Source organism: Bos indicus x Bos taurus, chromosome 29 (genome assembly GCF_003369695.1).
Source record: "Bos indicus x Bos taurus breed Angus x Brahman F1 hybrid chromosome 29, Bos_hybrid_MaternalHap_v2.0, whole genome shotgun sequence".
In the NCBI taxonomy this organism is placed as follows: domain Eukaryota; kingdom Metazoa; phylum Chordata; class Mammalia; order Artiodactyla; family Bovidae; genus Bos; species Bos indicus x Bos taurus.
This window is the reverse complement of record NC_040104.1, coordinates 33,885,349-33,902,935: the sequence shown is the minus strand read 5'-3', so window position 1 is coordinate 33,902,935 and position 17,587 is coordinate 33,885,349. Positions and strand designations below refer to the sequence as shown.

Below are 17,587 nucleotides of genomic sequence, written 5' to 3'. Positions count from 1 at the left end.
AGGACAGTTGGCTCCCCTGTTTGGGGAGCCATGTTCCAGGGTCAGGAAGAGGAACTACCTCTTGTGCTGTGCTTAGCTGCTCAGTCGAGTCCAACTCTTTGCCATCCCGTGGACTGTAGTTCACAAGGCTCCTCTGTCCATGGGACTCTCCAGGCAAGAATACTGGAGTGGGCTGTTCCCTCCTCCAAGGGATCTTCCCAACCCAGGGATTGAACCCAGGTCTCCCACATGGCAGGCGGATTCTTTACCATCTGAGCTAACAGGAAAGCCCACCTCTTATTAAGCACTTATGATGTATCAGGTACTCTGCCAGATTTGAGGACATATACTGTGTTTTTCACATAAATAAAAATTACATTAGTAACACTCTTATAAATCACAGTAAGAGATGTGAGAAACTGAGGCCAGAGAGTTTAAGAACCTGACCAAGGCCACACAGTAGTAAGTCTCAGAGCCAGGATTTGACCTCTGGAGCCCATTCTCTGCACCACTGTGCTGCCCTCAAGGAGGGCAGAGCAGATGGACCTTAGACACCATGCCGAAGTTGGGAGAGAAGGACAAGGGATTTTTTTGTCCCAACTTATTAAGGAAAAAACTGGGTTTCAGGGAGGTCATGGAGCTTGCCTGAGGCCACAACACCCCGAGACTAACTAGTAAAGAGGCTTAAGGGTGCATATTGTATGTGCAATAACCCTATGGCCAGCCTCTATACTGTAGACCCACAGAGACAAGTGAGGGAGTATATCAGTGTTAAGGAGACGGAAGCTCAGAGAGGTTAAGTATGGGAGCTCATTCAAAGCCATTCTTCCAGGCAGTTCTGGGGCTTGCACTTCAGTCTCTGAGCCTCAGGATCCTCCCACCATACCACACTATTTAAGCGAATTGAGTGAAGATAATGCTTTTCTGCCTTTTATGGACTTGATTCAAATGTCATTTAACTCATTCCATCGTCACTCATTTATTTAACAGTCAGGTCTTAAACACCTGTGCTAAGGGCTGGGGCTACATCAGAGACAACCAGAGCAGGACCCACGCCCTCAAGGTGGTGGGGAAGTTTGCCCAGAATCGCTGAAAGCAGGAGACGCAGAATTCCAGCCTACAGAAGAACACATGTGCTCAGGCTGTTCTCTGCCTACAGAGCGCACAGGCTGCCTACAATTGGCTTCTTGTCTATTTTAAGCCATTCTATTGGGTGTACGTAAAAGCACTTTGGGATAACGAGACCAAAAATCTGTGGTCTGGTGGAATTTCTTTCTTTGCACTTCGAGAAGCTGGAAGCTGCAATATAATTTTCACTCCTAAAGAAATCCACCCATGTGGTAAAGAGAATTCTCTACTAATGACAACTTGGTCAGTGACCTGAAACCATCCAGCAAACTCACAAAGCCCCTCTCACAGAAGGCAGAGGTGGCTCCCCACACACTTGCCTTGCAGCTGGGGGAGAGGCTGGAACTCGGCCACCCCTTCCTCACCCCCAAATCCCATCAGTCACCAGATCTTCCCGTTTTTACCTCTCCGTTGTCTCTCCACACCACCGTCTTCCCTCATGCCCACTGTTCCTCCTCTAGTCTCAGGGGCCGTTGTCTCTCCTGCTGCATGGAGCCCCCGGCTCCCACAGCTCCTTTGTCCTTGATGCAGGAGATGTGCTTTCAGCAATACAGTGACTTTCAAGTGAAGTCATCCCCTGCTTAGCACCTTTCAGTAACTCCTGTTGTCCAGAGGGTGAAATACAGACTCCCCAACCTGGCCCGGGAGGCCCAGCTGTCGGCTCCTGCAAAACTCGCAGCCTGATCTTGTGCTCTTCTCCTCCCTTTCTGAGCCCAGCATCTGAAATTAGTGATCCAAACTGTCACCTCAGGGCCCCCATGCACAGCATTCCTTCTGTCTCTCTGAAAAGAAAAGAAATAACACACGTCACACATCACACTGCACACTGCTTGTCCATCTCTCCTACTAGACTAGTGGGGTGGGACCTGGAGCCCCTGAATCTCCTTGGCACCCAGCAGCGGCCTCAGCTTGTATCAGGCACTTTTATACCGTCATTCAGTGAGTGGAAAGTAGAGAAGTGAATGAAGGCAGTGTGAACAAACGATGCGGATTGCACACAACATTACAAACACCCTGCTCTGTCACCCCTGCAGACGGCTTGGTGGACTGCATGGACCCCGACTGCTGCCTCCAGCCCCTCTGTCACGTCAACCCGCTGTGCCTGGGCTCCCCCGACCCTCTGGACATCATCCAGGAGACACAGGCCCCCGTGTCCCAGCAGAACTTGCATTCCTTCTACGACCGAATCAAGTTCCTCGTGGGCAGGGACAGCACGCACATCATCCCCGGGGAGAACCCCTTTGATGGAGGGTGAGTCCAGCTCTGGCCGTGGCTCTCAGAAAGGGGAATGAGCCACTTCCAGGGCTCCATCTGTGTGGCTGGGAGTGGGAGGAGGCTGGGAGGGGGACACAGCACTGAAGGCTCTGGGTGGACCATCAGGGGAGGCAGGGAAGCAGTCTCAGGTACCTACGTTTAGAAAACTGCTCTCCAAGGCATCTGGAATTTTATGAGCAGAGTTGTGTTGTCCTCGCTGGGTGATGGATGGAGAGAGTAAGAAATCAAAGGTCCAAGGGGAATCTTGGATCAATACCCACTTTGCAGTCCGCTCTTACTGATGCCACTGTCTCCAGATGAGCTGAAGGCTCTGACAGTCTTCTCCCTCAGAGCTGATGCTGGGAGACTTTAGTAGGCTCGGGGGTGGGGCTGCACCTGCTGGCACCCAGGCACACGCCCAGGCATTCTTCCACCAGTGTTCAGTGGTGTCTCGTCTACTGGACAGTTTGGTACCGAGGTCTGCACTGTGCCGGAACTGCAGACTTGAGTGGAGCACAGTCCCTGCCCACTGGTCACTCACAGTCCGCTAGGGAGACAAAAAGTTGTTCCAGCGTGATAGGCCAGATATGTGCCCACAGGATACTCTGGAAGCACAGAGAAGGTGCTTCTGGGCGGGGGAAGCCTGAGATTTAAGAACTGAGTCTTAAAGATGACAAATAGCTCAGCCAGGGAGAGTTTTTCAGGGAGAGAGAACAGCTTCTGCAAAGACCCAGGGGCAGGAAAGAGTACATGCACGCATGCTCAGTTGTGTCCAGCTCTTTGTGACCCTATGGACTATAGCCTGCCAGGCTCCTCTGTCCATGGGATTCTCCAGGCAAGAATACTGGAGTGGGTTGCCATGCCCTCCTCCAGGGGATCTTCCCAGCCCAGGAATCAAACCTGGGTCTCCTGCATTAGCAGGCAGATTCTTTACTGCTGACCCACCAGGGAAGCCCAGGAAAGGATACTGCTAAGTCACTTCAGTCGTGTCCAACTCTATGCGACCCCACAGACGGCAGCCCACCAGGCTCCCCCATCCCTGGGATTCTCCAGGGAAGAACACTGGAGTGGGTTGCCATTTCCTTCTCCAAGGAAAGGATACAGGAGCCAGCAAAAGGCAGCGCTCTGTGCTCTGCTCCCCAGATCAGGGTCTCTGACCTCGGGAAAGATATCTAAGCAGGAGGGAATTGTGATCATTTCTTTTGAATGTCTTCCAAGGTAGTGATGCCAGATACACACAGAGCTTTCTCAAAACGTCAGCCCAGTTCAGCTCAGCAGTCACAGACTGTGCCTTCTGTGTTCATGCCTTCTGTGCCGGAGAGTTCCTGCCCTAAGGGAACAGGGTAGGGGTAGGGAGGAGAGACAGGAAGAATGAATGACATTCTCCCAGTTCTATTTAAAGAGGGAAGTCAGCACAGCCGGTCATCAGCTTCATCGTCAGCGGGGTCTGAGGAATGCTGGAGAGAGGACTGTCTTACTGAGATGGCTGGCAAGGGCAAAGAGGAGTCTCACCTCAATAGATCACCCAGAATGTCTGTTTGTAGTTCAGAAGCAAACCTGAAACTCACACAGAAGTTAGGGCTGAGGATCTTGATTCAGGTGCCGTCAGCAAGCAAGTGGTAGATGAAACCATGAACACACAGGTGTGTGATCCAGGAAAGTGTCGAAGGAGGGAGGAGCAGGGACCTAAGAAGGACTCCTGGGGAGTCACCTTGGGAAGTGGTATTAACCATCCTTAGAGAGGAGCTGGGAATCCATGGAGGAGGCCCTCTCCTGGGATGTGATGGACCTGGGACTCCAAAGCCTGGACTGCCCCAGCCCTTCCACACAGGGAGCAGTGACAAGATGGGAAGAGAGAAGTCAGGGGAGTGCCCTGAGCCCAATAATCGCGGCATCATACAAGGGTGTCAGAGCATTTGAACTTTAACTTTCTTAGAGGTGAAAGTATGTGAGAGTCCCCTTCAGCTCACCCTGAGAATACTGAGAGCCTCAGAGGTTAAGTGATCTTCCCCAATGCGTAGGCCAGTGAAGTGGCAGAGCCAGGAGCAGAAGCAGAGTGAGGAGAAAGCTATTCATTTATCTTGGCCAGGAATTCTGCTTTTGTCTCCAGGTACAAAGCTTTCTGCTCTTTTTATTCAATTGTGTGATTTTGTATGTAAGCTTGTGGGCCTTCCCGTGGTATGAGTTCTTTTAATCAACTGGAGGTAGGAATATTACTCCTACCAAGGGGGATATTATTTAATACTTGCTCAGCCCTTCTTTACTGGACTGTCATGGGATCTGATTAGGGCTCTGACTGGTTGGCTGCTGATGGCTCTTCTGATTAAGGGGTATCCTCACCATGCCATCCTGATCAGTGCCAGTGGGGACCACGTGCTCTGTTGCTTCACCAAGCCTGATGCTTACATTATCACAGATCACGTGGCACCTACCCAGGAATTTGGGTATCATTTCTAACAGTCTGACATGCCCTTAAGGAGCCTGTCCAGTGGGGAACTTGCGAAACCTATACTGGAAGAAATGGGCTGCTCAGCAGAAAGAAGAGAGCATGGGCTTTGGAGCAAGGCCAGCTTGTGTCTCAGATCCGGGCTCTGCCACTGCTGAATGCACGTGGCTTTGGGCAAGGGCTTAATATAGTGAATATGTAAATGTCTGCCAACCCTCTACACTGAGTCTGCCACGACAGGACCACATCTTACTCACTTTCACATTTGGTAACTGCTCAAGATAAATATGCATATATATTACCTTGAACAAGGAAAAGATGGAAGGAAACAAGGAGAAAAGGAGGAGTGGGGAGGGATAGTGGGACGGAGAATAAATGGATATATTGTCTGTTTTATTTAATTTTCTACTGAGGATTCAAGAGTCCAGAGAGGTTCAATTATCTGCTGAAATCACATTACCAGTTAGTAGCAGAAGCAGGAGTAGAAGTCAGCTCCCAGGTCATTGTTTATGTATCTGTCACCTTCAGTTAAATAGCAGAGACTTTGAAAGCAGAGACCATTCATCTCTCCAAACCTGTATGACTTAGGGCAGGTCCTGGAATAGAGTATTTGCTCTAAAATGAATGGATCATGGAAGCTTCCAAATGTTACTGCAAACATTCCTTTTACCTAACGTTTGCCTAAATCATCATGCCCAGCTCCTCACTCATCTAGATTTGCGGGAAACAGCTCCTATGTTTCACTACTTTCACTAAGTATCCCCAGATTCTTATGTAAAACAAATCTAAGTGACTGGAGACCTACAAACACAAAGCACACATGTGTGCTAAGTCACTTCAGTCGTGTCCAACTCTTTGCGACCCCCTGGACTGTAGCCCACCAGGCTCCTCTGTCCATGGGATTCTCCAGGCAAGAATACTGGAGTGGGCCACCATGCCCTCCTCCAGGGGATCTTCCCAACCCAGGGATCAAACCCAGGTCTCCTGCATTGCAGATTCTTTACCAGCTGAGCTACCAGGGAAGCCGTATGCTACACTGCACTTTGTACAGTCTGAACGGGAGCCCGTCTAAGAGGTTCCAAGAAACAGGCTGTCACCCAGTGACCTAATGGCATTTCTGAGCCTGGCAAGGAGCCTCAGCTGTTTCCTGTGAGGTACAGGAGCTTCACTCTGCAGATTCACTGCTGTGTGACTGACTCTGGGAGATCCAAGTATGAGGCCTGCTGGGACTATGGGATGGAGAGGGATTCAAGGCCAGGTCGGAACTGACAGGAACACCGTCCTGTGGGAGAAGCCAGCCAGCCAGTCGTCAGTACACGGGGCTCTCCCCTGAACGCCTTTCCTCAAGGCCTGCCCACAGCAGGGACAAGAAACCAGAGGGGCTGCAGTGCAGAGATGACACCAGGAGTTCCCGGGCGCTTCCTCATGCCTCTGAACAGTGCCCCAGCTGGTCCATAGGAACAGGGGCGGCCCGTGGGGACTGACGGGAGGGGCCCGGCCAAACAGACTAGATGCTGAGCTGGACCGGGCTGGTCTCCTTGGAGGGAAGCGCAGAGCCCGACTCAGAACTGAAGTGGAAGTGCTGCCAGATGGACTGGGAGTGAGGAAGGCCTATTGCCCCTGTCTCGCTCATCTGTATCCCCAGAGCCCAGCACAACGCCGGGCCCAGAGCAGGTGTTTCTTACAGGTTTTATGAGTACAGTAGCTCAGACTGACACTCTGCCTCCACTGTGTTCAGCTCCATATTAAGTGAGAGAGGTATCAATGACTTCAGCTGACCTCAAGTAGGTCTATAGTAGGAGGGCCCAGATCAGGCTGGGGAACCCCCTTCAGCAGATTAGGTGGCTTGAATACCATCTTTCCATCTGGGCCTGGATGCCTGGGGCCCTTCAGCCTAGTGGATCACCTGTCCCTCCCCTGGACTCATGGGGAGAATAAAGTGCAGGGTGCCCTGTATAGAGACTTGTGTGGGAAGGAAGGAGCCACTCAGGTCTGCAGGCAGAAGGATCCCTAGCTGGATCGTCAATACAAGGAGGGCGGATAACAGTACCTGGGGATCAGACAGCTGGGAAGGGGAGGACAGCATGAGATAATTCCTCCTCTAAGAGCACTTGAGGCAGCTATTTCCCTGCGACACAACTTTGATTGTATCCCTTAGCTTGTGAAAGACTGACTGGGTCAAAAGGACTGGACACAGGGCAGACAGTGCAATTCTGCAAATACTTGTGGATTGCTGCTGCTGGACAGGTTAGCAGATTATGGGAAGAGGAAGAACCACCGCCAAGTTACTTGACTAGCTGTTTAGAATATGTTCAAGAACGCTGGATTGGTGAGAGGAAGAATGTGATGCCATTAAGTCTTCTTGCTGCTACGGCTAAGTCACTTCACTCGTGTCCAACTGTGTGCAACCCCATAGACGGCAGCCCACCAGGCTCCCCCGTCCCTGGGATTCTCCAGACAAGAACCCTGGAGTGGGTTGCCATTTCCTTCTCCAGTGCATGAAAGTGAAAAGTGAAAGTGAAGTCGCTCAGTCGTGTCTGACTCTCAGCGACCCCATGGACTGCAGCCCACCAGGCTCCCCCGTCTATGGGATTTTCCAGGCAAGAGTACTGGAGAGGGTTGCCATTGCCTTCTTGGGCTCCTCAAAACCTGATAGGTTATCAACTCACTCAGGCAAGCAGTTGGGCGAAGACAGGTTCTATGAAAGTCAGCTGACGGAACACACTGAACCCAAAGAGAGAAGACTTCAGGAGTCAGGGGAGCTTTAGGAAAGTAGGGATGGATGAGAGCATTCATCCCAAAGGAGACAGAGGATCATATTGTATAGAGAGGGTCAGATCCCATGGAGAGGAGAGAATGGGCAGGCATGGAGAGGGGCAGAACTGCCAAGCTCTGTTTGCTGACTGTTAAGCAACACCTGTTCTGCACTAGGCCTGTGAGAAGATATGCCTCTGACCCCATCACACTGGGGCTTCCAGTGTGTCCCATGCCTCGTTGGTCACTGGACCTCTAGTGCCTAGCAGAGGGGTTGTTGTTGTTCAGTTGCTCAGTCGTGTCCAACTCTGCGACCCCGTGGACTGCAGCATGCCAGGCTTCCCTGTCCTTCACTGACTCCTGGAGTTTGCTCAAATCATGTCCATTGAGTCAGTGATACCATCCAACCATCTCATCCTCTGTCATCCCCTTCTCCTCCTGCCTTCAGTCTTCCCCAGCATCAGGTCTTTTCTAATGAGTTGGCTCTTCGTATCAGGTAGCCAGAGTATTTGCGCTTCTGCAGGGGTTGGTATAGACTAAACCACGTTGAATGGTAGATGAGTCAGGGAGTCAGCCAACCAGCTACTGCTGAATGCCTGAACAGAGCAGAAAGTGTTTTCAGAGTTCAAAGGCAGGGGCATCCCTCCCAGTGCAAATCCAGGTCCCTGAGCTCCACAGCACAGGGTCTGCATCTGGCCCACCTCTGTGTCTCTAGCACCAGCAGAGGGCCTGGCTCAGAGCAGGCAGCAGTGACTGGTTTTGCAAGTGAATGAGCAAACAAACAAATGAACTAACGAGTGAAGACTTCTGGCAGGACATGGTCTGTGGCCTGAGACAAAGATTTCAGTGAGGAGGGTTGACCATTGAAACGGTATTTATCCCACTTCAGGTCACAACAGCCCATTAGCACATCATAGAATCAATGTAGTCGGTCAAAACTATTTTTTAAAGAATAAAGAAGTAAATTTAAATAGAAAGGGGTACAATGGTGTAGAAAGTATCAGTGGAGCACTCTGAAAGGATATGTATTTCGTGACACTTTGTGCGTGTGTGTGTGTGTGTGTGTGTGTGTGTGCACGCGTGCACGTGTGCATGTGCGTACTCTTGAATAAGCTATATTGCTTACTATGGGTTTCTGTTGAACAGAATTTTGAAATGCATTCTAGACTGAGGAACCAGCATGGCTTTGCATGATGATCAGGGAACAGAGAGAATTTTAATGTGGCTGGAGCATAATTGTAGTGATAGTATTTTCCAAGTCAAAAGTCAAGAGACATGCTTCAGTGTTTGAAATCAAGAGAGTGTTAAGAAACCCGGGGTGAATGACCTGCTGTCTTAGAGGCCATGGAGGAAAAGGAATAACAGGATTTTGAGGCAAGAAGAGCAGTTTGGGGCAGGAACTGAGAAAGATCCACCCTTCGGTGGTTCACAAACCAGACCGGGGCATTTCGCCTCAGGTAAAACTTCTACAAACAGAAGTAAAATAACTTTGATACCACAAAAAGCTTCAGAATTCCTCTCAGACCCTTTATAAAGGCACAAAGTTGCCACATAGTTTGGAAGTAAGAGGTTAGAAGAGGAAAAAATAATGGAAAGAAGGAAGGAAAGATCATGCATGTGATGCAATTTTTTGTCAGCCCTCTGCAGATCTAAAGCCATATGCAGGTGTCAGTGACAGAGCCGGTCCAGAAATGCATTTGCAGGCCACTCCTCCCCCCTCCCCCGCCCCAGGCCTCAGACGTCCCTCAGATAGCCCTCAGAGAGTCTGAGCAGTAGAGATCATCTAATGGAGTTCAAATAAACACCAGCTTCCTGACAGCTGGCCTCTGAGCGAATTTATTATTGAATTATACTCCTGCCTTTTCAGAACAAGCTGAGCTGACAGGCTACCCCATCAGTTTAAAAGGTGGGGGGTGGGGGGGTGGGGGGGTGGGGGGCAGGGAGAAAGACAATGATAAATTACCCTGATGGCGGATGGAAGAAGGTAAAGATCCTGCTTCCTCCAAAATGTCAGCCATTATATATTATTCATGTTGGGTTTAAAAAAAAAAACAAATCCCTCCCCACATTGAAATGACTGTTTATGATGATAAAGCAACTAGGTGAATTTAATTCAGGATGCAGGCAGCAGCTTCTCACATCATCCTGATAAGCAGCTAACAACTCTTCCTCTGCCACTTGATCATCCCTTTATTGATTCCGAAACCGAATTACGATCTGTTTGCTTTGTAGCCTGAGCGTTTTCCTAGCTGTCCATCACAGGAAGCATTAGCCGATGATGCTGTGCCAAAGCAGGAGCCACGCGGGGTTTAGAGGGAGAGGCCGTACGTTCAAGCCCTTGGGCAAGTGAGAGCAAGCCACCACGGGTGAGCGAGGCTCAGCGTCCTCATCTGGAATGTGGGGTTATTCATTCTCACCCTGCAGGTTGTGCGGAAGAGTAAATGAGAGAAAATTCCCAGGAAGCCCTGTAGCTGGTGCACAGCACACGTTCAGTCATAGCACCGAATATTTACCAAGGATGTTCTATGTGTCAGGCATTGTTTGAAATGCTTGGTGAGGTTCGTGAGTGGAAACATCTTTACATCTCCCCTGAAATCATGTGACTTAGGGAATTCATCTTTCCCAGATAGGAAACTGAGGCACAGAGAGGGTGAGTAGCCTGGCTCAGGACAGACAGCTTGTAAGTGGCCGAGCCAGCCTTTGAAGCCAAGGCAAGTGGCTCTGGAGCCCACATACCGAGCCTTTGTTCTCCTCTGCTGGGTCTTGCATATTCCCACCTCCACATCTTCAAGCGGGAAGTGTATACAAGGTGGGGCCGCTGCAACTCTGCAACCCCAGCTGGCCCTTTCTCTCTGCTCCCACGCAGCACAACCAGAGGCTACTGTGCAGCGGCTCTCCGTGCTCCCGAGTGTGGCCTCAGAGGCAGGCATCGGGGCTTGATTGTGAGCCCCACCCCTTACCAGCTGCATGACCTCACTTTCCTCATCTGTCACATGAGGACAATAATTGGTACCTCATGGGGATGTCTGAGGATTAAAGGAGATATAAAACACTTATGTGTCAGAGCAAGTAAGCATTGGATGAGTGCTCATTGCCATTATCACTTAGAGCAAGCGTTAGCATAGATACAGCCGATGTGAACATTGGCAAGGACTTTTGTATTCATATAGGTTTCAGTGTCACTGTGAGAACTGGGAGGGAAATGAAAATCTTAGCCTGAAACGCTGATGTGGTTATATAACTGATGCACAGGTCTGAGCATTGCAGCAGGCAGAGGTGAAGGGACCCTTAAGATCAGCAGTCCTTTGTGGTAGAAAAGGAACCTTTGAGGCCGGAGGAAACCCTTGGCTCAGCGAGGTAGTAGCAGAGCCTGAGTCCTGGTGAACCTAGAGTCCTCAGTGAGGTTCTCAGGCAGTAATTCCTGTGTCTGTTAAGTCAGGGCATGTATTCGTGCTAAATCGCTTCAGTCATGTCCAACTCTTCGCAACCCCATGGACTGTAGTCCACCAGGCTCCTCTGTCCATGGGATTCTCCGGGCAAGAATACTGGAGTGGGTTGCCATGCCCTCCTCCAGGGGATCTTCCCAACCCAGGGATTGAACCCACATCTCTTAACGTTTCCTACATTGACAGGCAGGTTCTTTACCAGGGACTGTCTGCATTTTCATCCAAGACTATAAGCTCCAAGCACAGAGAAGTTAAAATATTGGCGGGACATGTATCACATTACTGATATTGTCCTCCCTGGAGAATACAGGGTCAGGACTTAACAGATGTCTCTGCAGTGAATCTGGTCAGCTCTGCTGTGCAGTCCTGGGGGCGTGGAGAGCTGGCTCTTAGTGAGCGCCACAATGTGGGGCTGCGATGAGGAGATGCTACGGGGTTGGTTCTGTGAGATTCTAGGAAAAGCCTGAATGAACGTTCTGGCCAACCCAACACCTGTGGGCCGTGTTCTCACAGAGGAAGGAGCTCTGCCCACCTCCCCCGCCTCTTCCTCCTCCTCCTCGTCCTCCCTCCACCCCTGCGGGTCCTGCGACTCCCCGCTGCGGGTCTACCCTGCAGCGTCTAGAATCAACCCCAAGCTGAGGAGACTGACCTGCAGCAAGCCTAGGTGCCCAGCCTCAAGTCCTTCTACTGTTCCTCTGCCTGACCCTTTATGTGCCAGCTCTCCCCAAGGGGTTTCCGTCTGGTCCCGGAATTCCAACCTCGTTTCCTACCCCTAAGTTTCCTATGTAAGCAGCCTGGCAGCCCTGCTCAGCCCCCAACCCTCCCACCCCTGACGCCTCGAGTCTTGCTTCCCCTGGGCTGGATCCCACCCCTGCCGCGTCTGGGCCTGGAGCTCCTCCCTTGCTCTGTGTCGGAACCTGGGCCTTGTTCCCTGGTGCACGGGGCACTCACATCCAGCTGGCCCTGGGGGCCCCTCACCACGCCCTGTGCCCTGTTGATCTTCTGCCCCACCCCAGAAGGACCGTTTCCCTGGAATGCCGCCTGTGTGTGGTTCTGCACCTCAGGTCCGGCTGAGCTGATTTCTGCAGCCCCTTCCCGTGTCTCTGCCCAGCCCCCGTCCTACCTCAGGAAGTGGATCTAATGTCCACTCCATCGTAGTCTCTCCTTTCGGGGTAAAGTAGCAAAGCCTCCCTTTTGCAGGGGAAGCAAGGCCTGTCCTGGAAGACAGGAATACAGGACACGCAGTCATGAAAAGACCTTGTTCACTGAGACTCGAGGCAGAGCTACCTCGAGCTTTTCTAGCAACACCTATCTCCTGAGGAATCCTCTTAGAGGCAGGCTTCCGGCTGCATGGCCCAGAGAACAGGCTCTCTGGACACGCTCTCACCTTCCCTGACCCCAGGGGCACGTGGCCGGTGTCTCTGAGTCGTGTCCCCTTGCCCGACCAGCCCTGTCACCCAGCATCAGGAGCCTTGCTCCTCCAAAGTGATCTCCACTGGCCGGTCTCTCTCCATCCTGCCCATCCTCTGCCACAACCAGGACTCACTTCTCTGGAAGTACAGTGTCACAGTCAAGGGCTCTCTTCTTGTGAGCACCTTTGTGGGCCAGCAGGAACTGTTCCAGAGGATTCCTGTGAAGGGCGATGCAGCCCAAAGTATCAGCTTTCAACAGCCAGGTTGCCCCCAGGCTTGAGTGATCAGATCTGTGGCCTGGGAGCGCACACTCCCTGAGTGTCTGAAGTAGCTCATCAGCCACAGAAAGTTAGGAGATCACAGGACCATGACTTCTGGGCTCTGCAGGAGGCAGATCTAAAGGCCCAGAAGACGTGCGTGGTCACAGGGCCATCATCGGATGCCCTCAGGGCTCAGAACATCACAGCAGACCTGCCCATGCCCCAGCCTCAGTGCGTGATGAAGGGGGAGCTGCACCCATCTCTAGGGATTGTGTCCCTCACCTGTAAATGAGGGGCTTGGGCCCATTCACCCAAAGGACTCTTCTCATTCAGAGTTAAATTCTGACTCATCTGAAGAAGTCTGTGGATTTCTTCTTTCCTCTCCCCAGACATACTCAAAGTCCAAGAGGAAAAACGTGTTCTGTCATAAACTGGAGTACGTCCCTATCACATTCAACCCACATACCCAGCAAGTGATCTGGGAGCCTCTGGTGGAGTCTGAACTGAGCCCAAGTCCAAGTGAAAGAACAGAGTCAGGGTACTTGGGCAGGGCCTGGCGCTGATGCTAGCTGTGGTGCGTCTGTCTGTCATACTAGAATGACCTGGTGGGCAGCTCCCTTTTTTTTTTTTTTTTTTTTTTTTTACCCCATGCTAGCTTCACTTCTAGATACAAGGATTGTTCATAAAGTCAAATTGTATTCATTCCAGAAGGTGAGCTCCTCATGCAAAGGGATTTTGTCTCATTTGCTGTTAGTAACGTAACTGTTTAGAATGCCATGGGAAATGAGCCAGAAACCACTGGCACTGTGGTGCTGTAGTATCCACAGGAAAGGAAATGGATGCGTAAGCATCTTCCCTATTACCCAGAACCATGTATAGCGCAAAGTAGCTGCTCAATTAAATTTCCAGCAACTGAACCCTATTCTCATTTACCTGGCCTTTTGTCTATGATTCTCTTCCCCCAACCCATCCACTGGGGAAGGAAATGGCAGCCTTCTCCAGTATTCTTGCCTGGGAAATCCCATGGACAGAGGAGCCTGGAGAGCTCCAGTTCATGGGGTCACAAAAGAGTCAAACATGACTTGGCAACTAAACAACAAGAAAAACAACCCACATATATATTTTTCACTTTGGGCTATGTGGAATAGTTATATTCGTATTTCTCATATTTTGATATTATTCATATTTCATTTCCATTTTTTCATCCATTAATGTGATCTCCATTTATCTTTTTACTTAACATTTAATGAATGCACACTAATTGAGCTGCTGCTGCACTAAGCACGGCGTTATAGAGATGAAAAGGACATAGTTATTCCCCACAAAGAACTCACAATCTAGAGAAGATAAGGTATTTGAACAGATGAATACACTTCAGTGGGATAAGTACATTGTGCTTTCTTCACAAAAGGAGGGAGTGGGTTCTTTGTCCTGGAAAGTCAAGAAGAGCTTTATTGAGAGGCAGGCCTTAAAGGACAGATTAGCAGGAAAGTGGAGAAATCATTTGAGGCAAAGGAACCAATGTAGACAAAGTCAGGGAGGCAGGGAAGTGCTTGCCCAGACAAGGGTATGAGAAGTAATTTAACATGGCAGCAGCAGCGGATGTGCTATAAGAGTGTGGATTTTATCAAATCAAGTTCTGTTGGTTTGGGCCTGCCAAGTTAATTGAAAGACATACATAGTAAACCCAGGAAGAGCATTGAAATAAGTATTAAAGAATGAAACACAGCTAGAAGTTAGCTGTTTAAAAAAATCAATCTATTTTTCGCTGCACTGGGTCTTCATTGCTGTGCACAGGCTTTCTCTAGTTGCAGCGAGTGGGGGCTATCTTTGTTGCAATGATAGGGCTTCTCATCACAGGGGCGTCTTGTTGAGCACAGGATCTAGGCACGTGGGCTTCAGTAGTTGTGTTGCATGGGCCTAGTGGCCCAGCAGCAAGTCGGATCTTGCCAGACCAGGGATTGAACCCATGTCTACTGCATTGGCAGGCGGGCTCTTAACCACTGGACCACCAGGAGGGACCCAGAGTTATTGCATACAGTACTATACAGTATGTTAGAGCTTATTTCATACAAAGAAAGCAGACTCACACCATTGTAACTCGAGTGCTGTACAGCAGTCCCAGGGTGGCTACCCAACATGGCCCATGAAGTACATGAAGAAAATATTAGAACATCTGTCCACATTTACTTACCTTTAAAAGTAAGTATAAATGTTTACTTGGATGGAACACTGGGTTTTCTTTGATTTGCTTGCTACCAGTGTTAGTTGATTATGTCTGAACCAGCACACAAGGTTTTCTGAGGCAGGTGAGGATCTACTCTTTACAGAGCTTTACTGGTTTATTCTTACAAATAATAGAGCTTTACCGTATAGTCAAAGCTATTGTTATGCCAGTTGTCATGTATGGATGTGAGAGTTGGATCATAAAGAAGGCTGAGCACCAAAGAATTGATGCTTTTGAACTGTCTTCAAGAGAACTTTCTTCTTGAGAGTCCTTTGGACTGCAAAGAGATCAAAACAGTGAATTCTAAAGGAAATCAACCCTGAATATTCATTGGAAGGACTGATGCTGAAGCTCCAATGCTTTGGCCACCTGATGCGAAGAGCTGACTCATTTGAAAAGACCATGATGCTGGGAAAGATTGAGGGCAGGAGGAGAAGGGGATGACAGAGGATGAGATGGTTGGATGGCATCACTGACTCAATGGACGTGAGTTTGAGCAAGCTCTGAGAGATGATGATGGACAGGGAAGCCTGGCATGCTGCAGTCCATGGGGTCACAAAGATTTGGACATGACAGATAACACCACCCTTGTGGCAGAAAGTGAAGAAGAACTAAAAAGCCTCTTGATGAAAGTGAAAGTGGAGAGTGAAAAAGTTGGCTTAAAGCTCAACATTCAGAAAACGAAGATCATGGCATCTGGTCCCATCAGATCAGATCAGTCGCTCAGTCATGTCCGACTCTGCGACCCCATGAATCACAGCATGCCAGGCCTCCCTGTCCATCACCAACTCCCGGAGTTCACTGAGACTCACGTCCATCGAGTCAGTGATGCCATCCAGCCATCTCATCCTCTGTCGTCCCCTTCTCCTCCTGCCCCCAATCCCTCCCAGCATTAGAGTCTTTTCCAATGAGTCAACTCTTCGCATGAGGTGGCCAAAGTACTGGAGTTTCAGCTTTAGCATCATTCCTTCCAAAGAAATCCAGGGCTGATCTCCTTCAGAATGGACTGGTTGGATCTCCTTGCAGTCCAAGGGACTCTCAAGAGTCTTCTCCAACACCACAGTTCAAAAGCATCAATTCTTCAGTGCTCAGCCTTCTCCACAGTCCAACTCTCACATCCATACATGACCACTGGAAAAACCATAGCCTTGACTAGATGAACCTTAGTTGGCAAAGTAATGTCTCTGCTTTTGAATATGCTATCTAGGTTGGTCATAACTTTGCTTCCAAGGAGTAAGCGTCTTTTAATTTCATGGCTGCAGTCACCCTCTGTAGTGATTTTGGAGCCCAAAAAATAAAGTCTGACACTGTTTCCACTGTTTCCCCATCTATTTCCCATGAAGTGATGGGACCGGATGCCATGATCTTCGTTTTCTGAATGTTGAGCTTTAAACCAACTTTTTCACTCTCCACTTTCACTTTCATCAAGAGGCTTTTTAGTTCATGGGAAATAGATGGGGAAACAGTGGAAACAGTGTCAGACTTTATTTTTTTGGGCTCCAAAATCACTGCAGATGGTGACTGCAGCCATGAAATTAAAAGACGCTTACTCCTTGGAAGCAAAGTTATGACCAACCTAGATAGCATATTGAAAAGCAAAGACATTACTTTGCCAACAAAGATCTGTCTAGTCAAGGCTATGGTTTTTCCAGTGGTCATGTATGGATGTGAGAGTTGGACTGTGAAGAAAGCTGAGCACCAAAGAATTGATGCTTTTGAACTGTGGTGTTGGAGAAGACTCTTGAGAGTCCCCTGGACTGCAAGGAGATCCAACCAGTCCATTCTGAAGGAGATCAGCCCCGGGATTTCTTTGGAAGGAATGATGCTGAAGCTGAAACTCCAGTACTTTGGCCACCTCATGCGAAGAGTTGACTCATTGGAAAAGACTCTGATGCTGGGAGGGATTGAGGGCAGGAGGAGGAGGGGATGACAGAGGATGAGATGGCTGGATGGCATCACTGACTCGATGGACATGAGTCTGAGTGAACTCTGGGAGTTGGTGATGGACAGGGAGGCCTGGCTGCTGAGATTCATGGGGTTGCAAAGAGACACGACTGAGTGACTGAACTGAACTGAACTGAGCACCAAACAACAAAATTATACCATAATTGTGTTGTGTATATGTGGGGGTGTGTGTGTGGGTGTGTGTGTGTGTCTGTAAAACTAAACTTCCATAAAAAATGGGGTCCAGTGACATAAGAGAATTTTGCAGAGTAAGATGCTAAGTGCAAATATTAGGTTGGTGCAGAAGTAATTGCTGGTTTTGCATTGTTGAACTTTGCCATTTGATATTGGAATACATTCTTAAATGTGGTTATGTTATACATCATTTTAATATACATTTCTTAGCTTTATGATTTTGCTAATGAATTATTACTTGCTGTTTATATGTATTTTAGACTATAGAAATGATGTTAGACAAAAGGCAAATTCAAGCAGTTTTCTTATTTGAGTTCAAAATGGGTCATCAGGCAGCAAAGACAGCCCCCAACATCAGCAACACGTTTGGCCCAGGAACTGCTAATGAACTTACAGTGCAGTGGTGGTTCAAGAAGTTTTACAAAGGAGACGAGAGCCTTGAAGATGAGGAGCATAGTAGCCGGCCATCAGAAGCTGACCATGACCAACTGAGAGCAATGATTGAGACCTATCCTCTTACCCCTAAGTGAGAAGTTGTCCAG

General features: G+C 49.3%; 1 protein-coding gene across 11 annotated transcripts in view; it reads left to right on the top strand.

Moving 5' to 3' along the window:
* TENM4 (teneurin transmembrane protein 4) overlaps positions 1-17,587 on the top strand; it is a 1,822,236-nt gene that overhangs the window by 1,714,359 nt on the left and 90,290 nt on the right. For all 11 annotated transcript variants that reach the window (XM_027532088.1, XM_027532098.1, XM_027532094.1 and 8 more), the window contains one exon: positions 2,142-2,358. In XM_027532088.1, the coding sequence (XP_027387889.1) occupies positions 2,142-2,358 (217 nt within the window). The remainder of the gene's footprint in view (positions 1-2,141; positions 2,359-17,587) is intronic.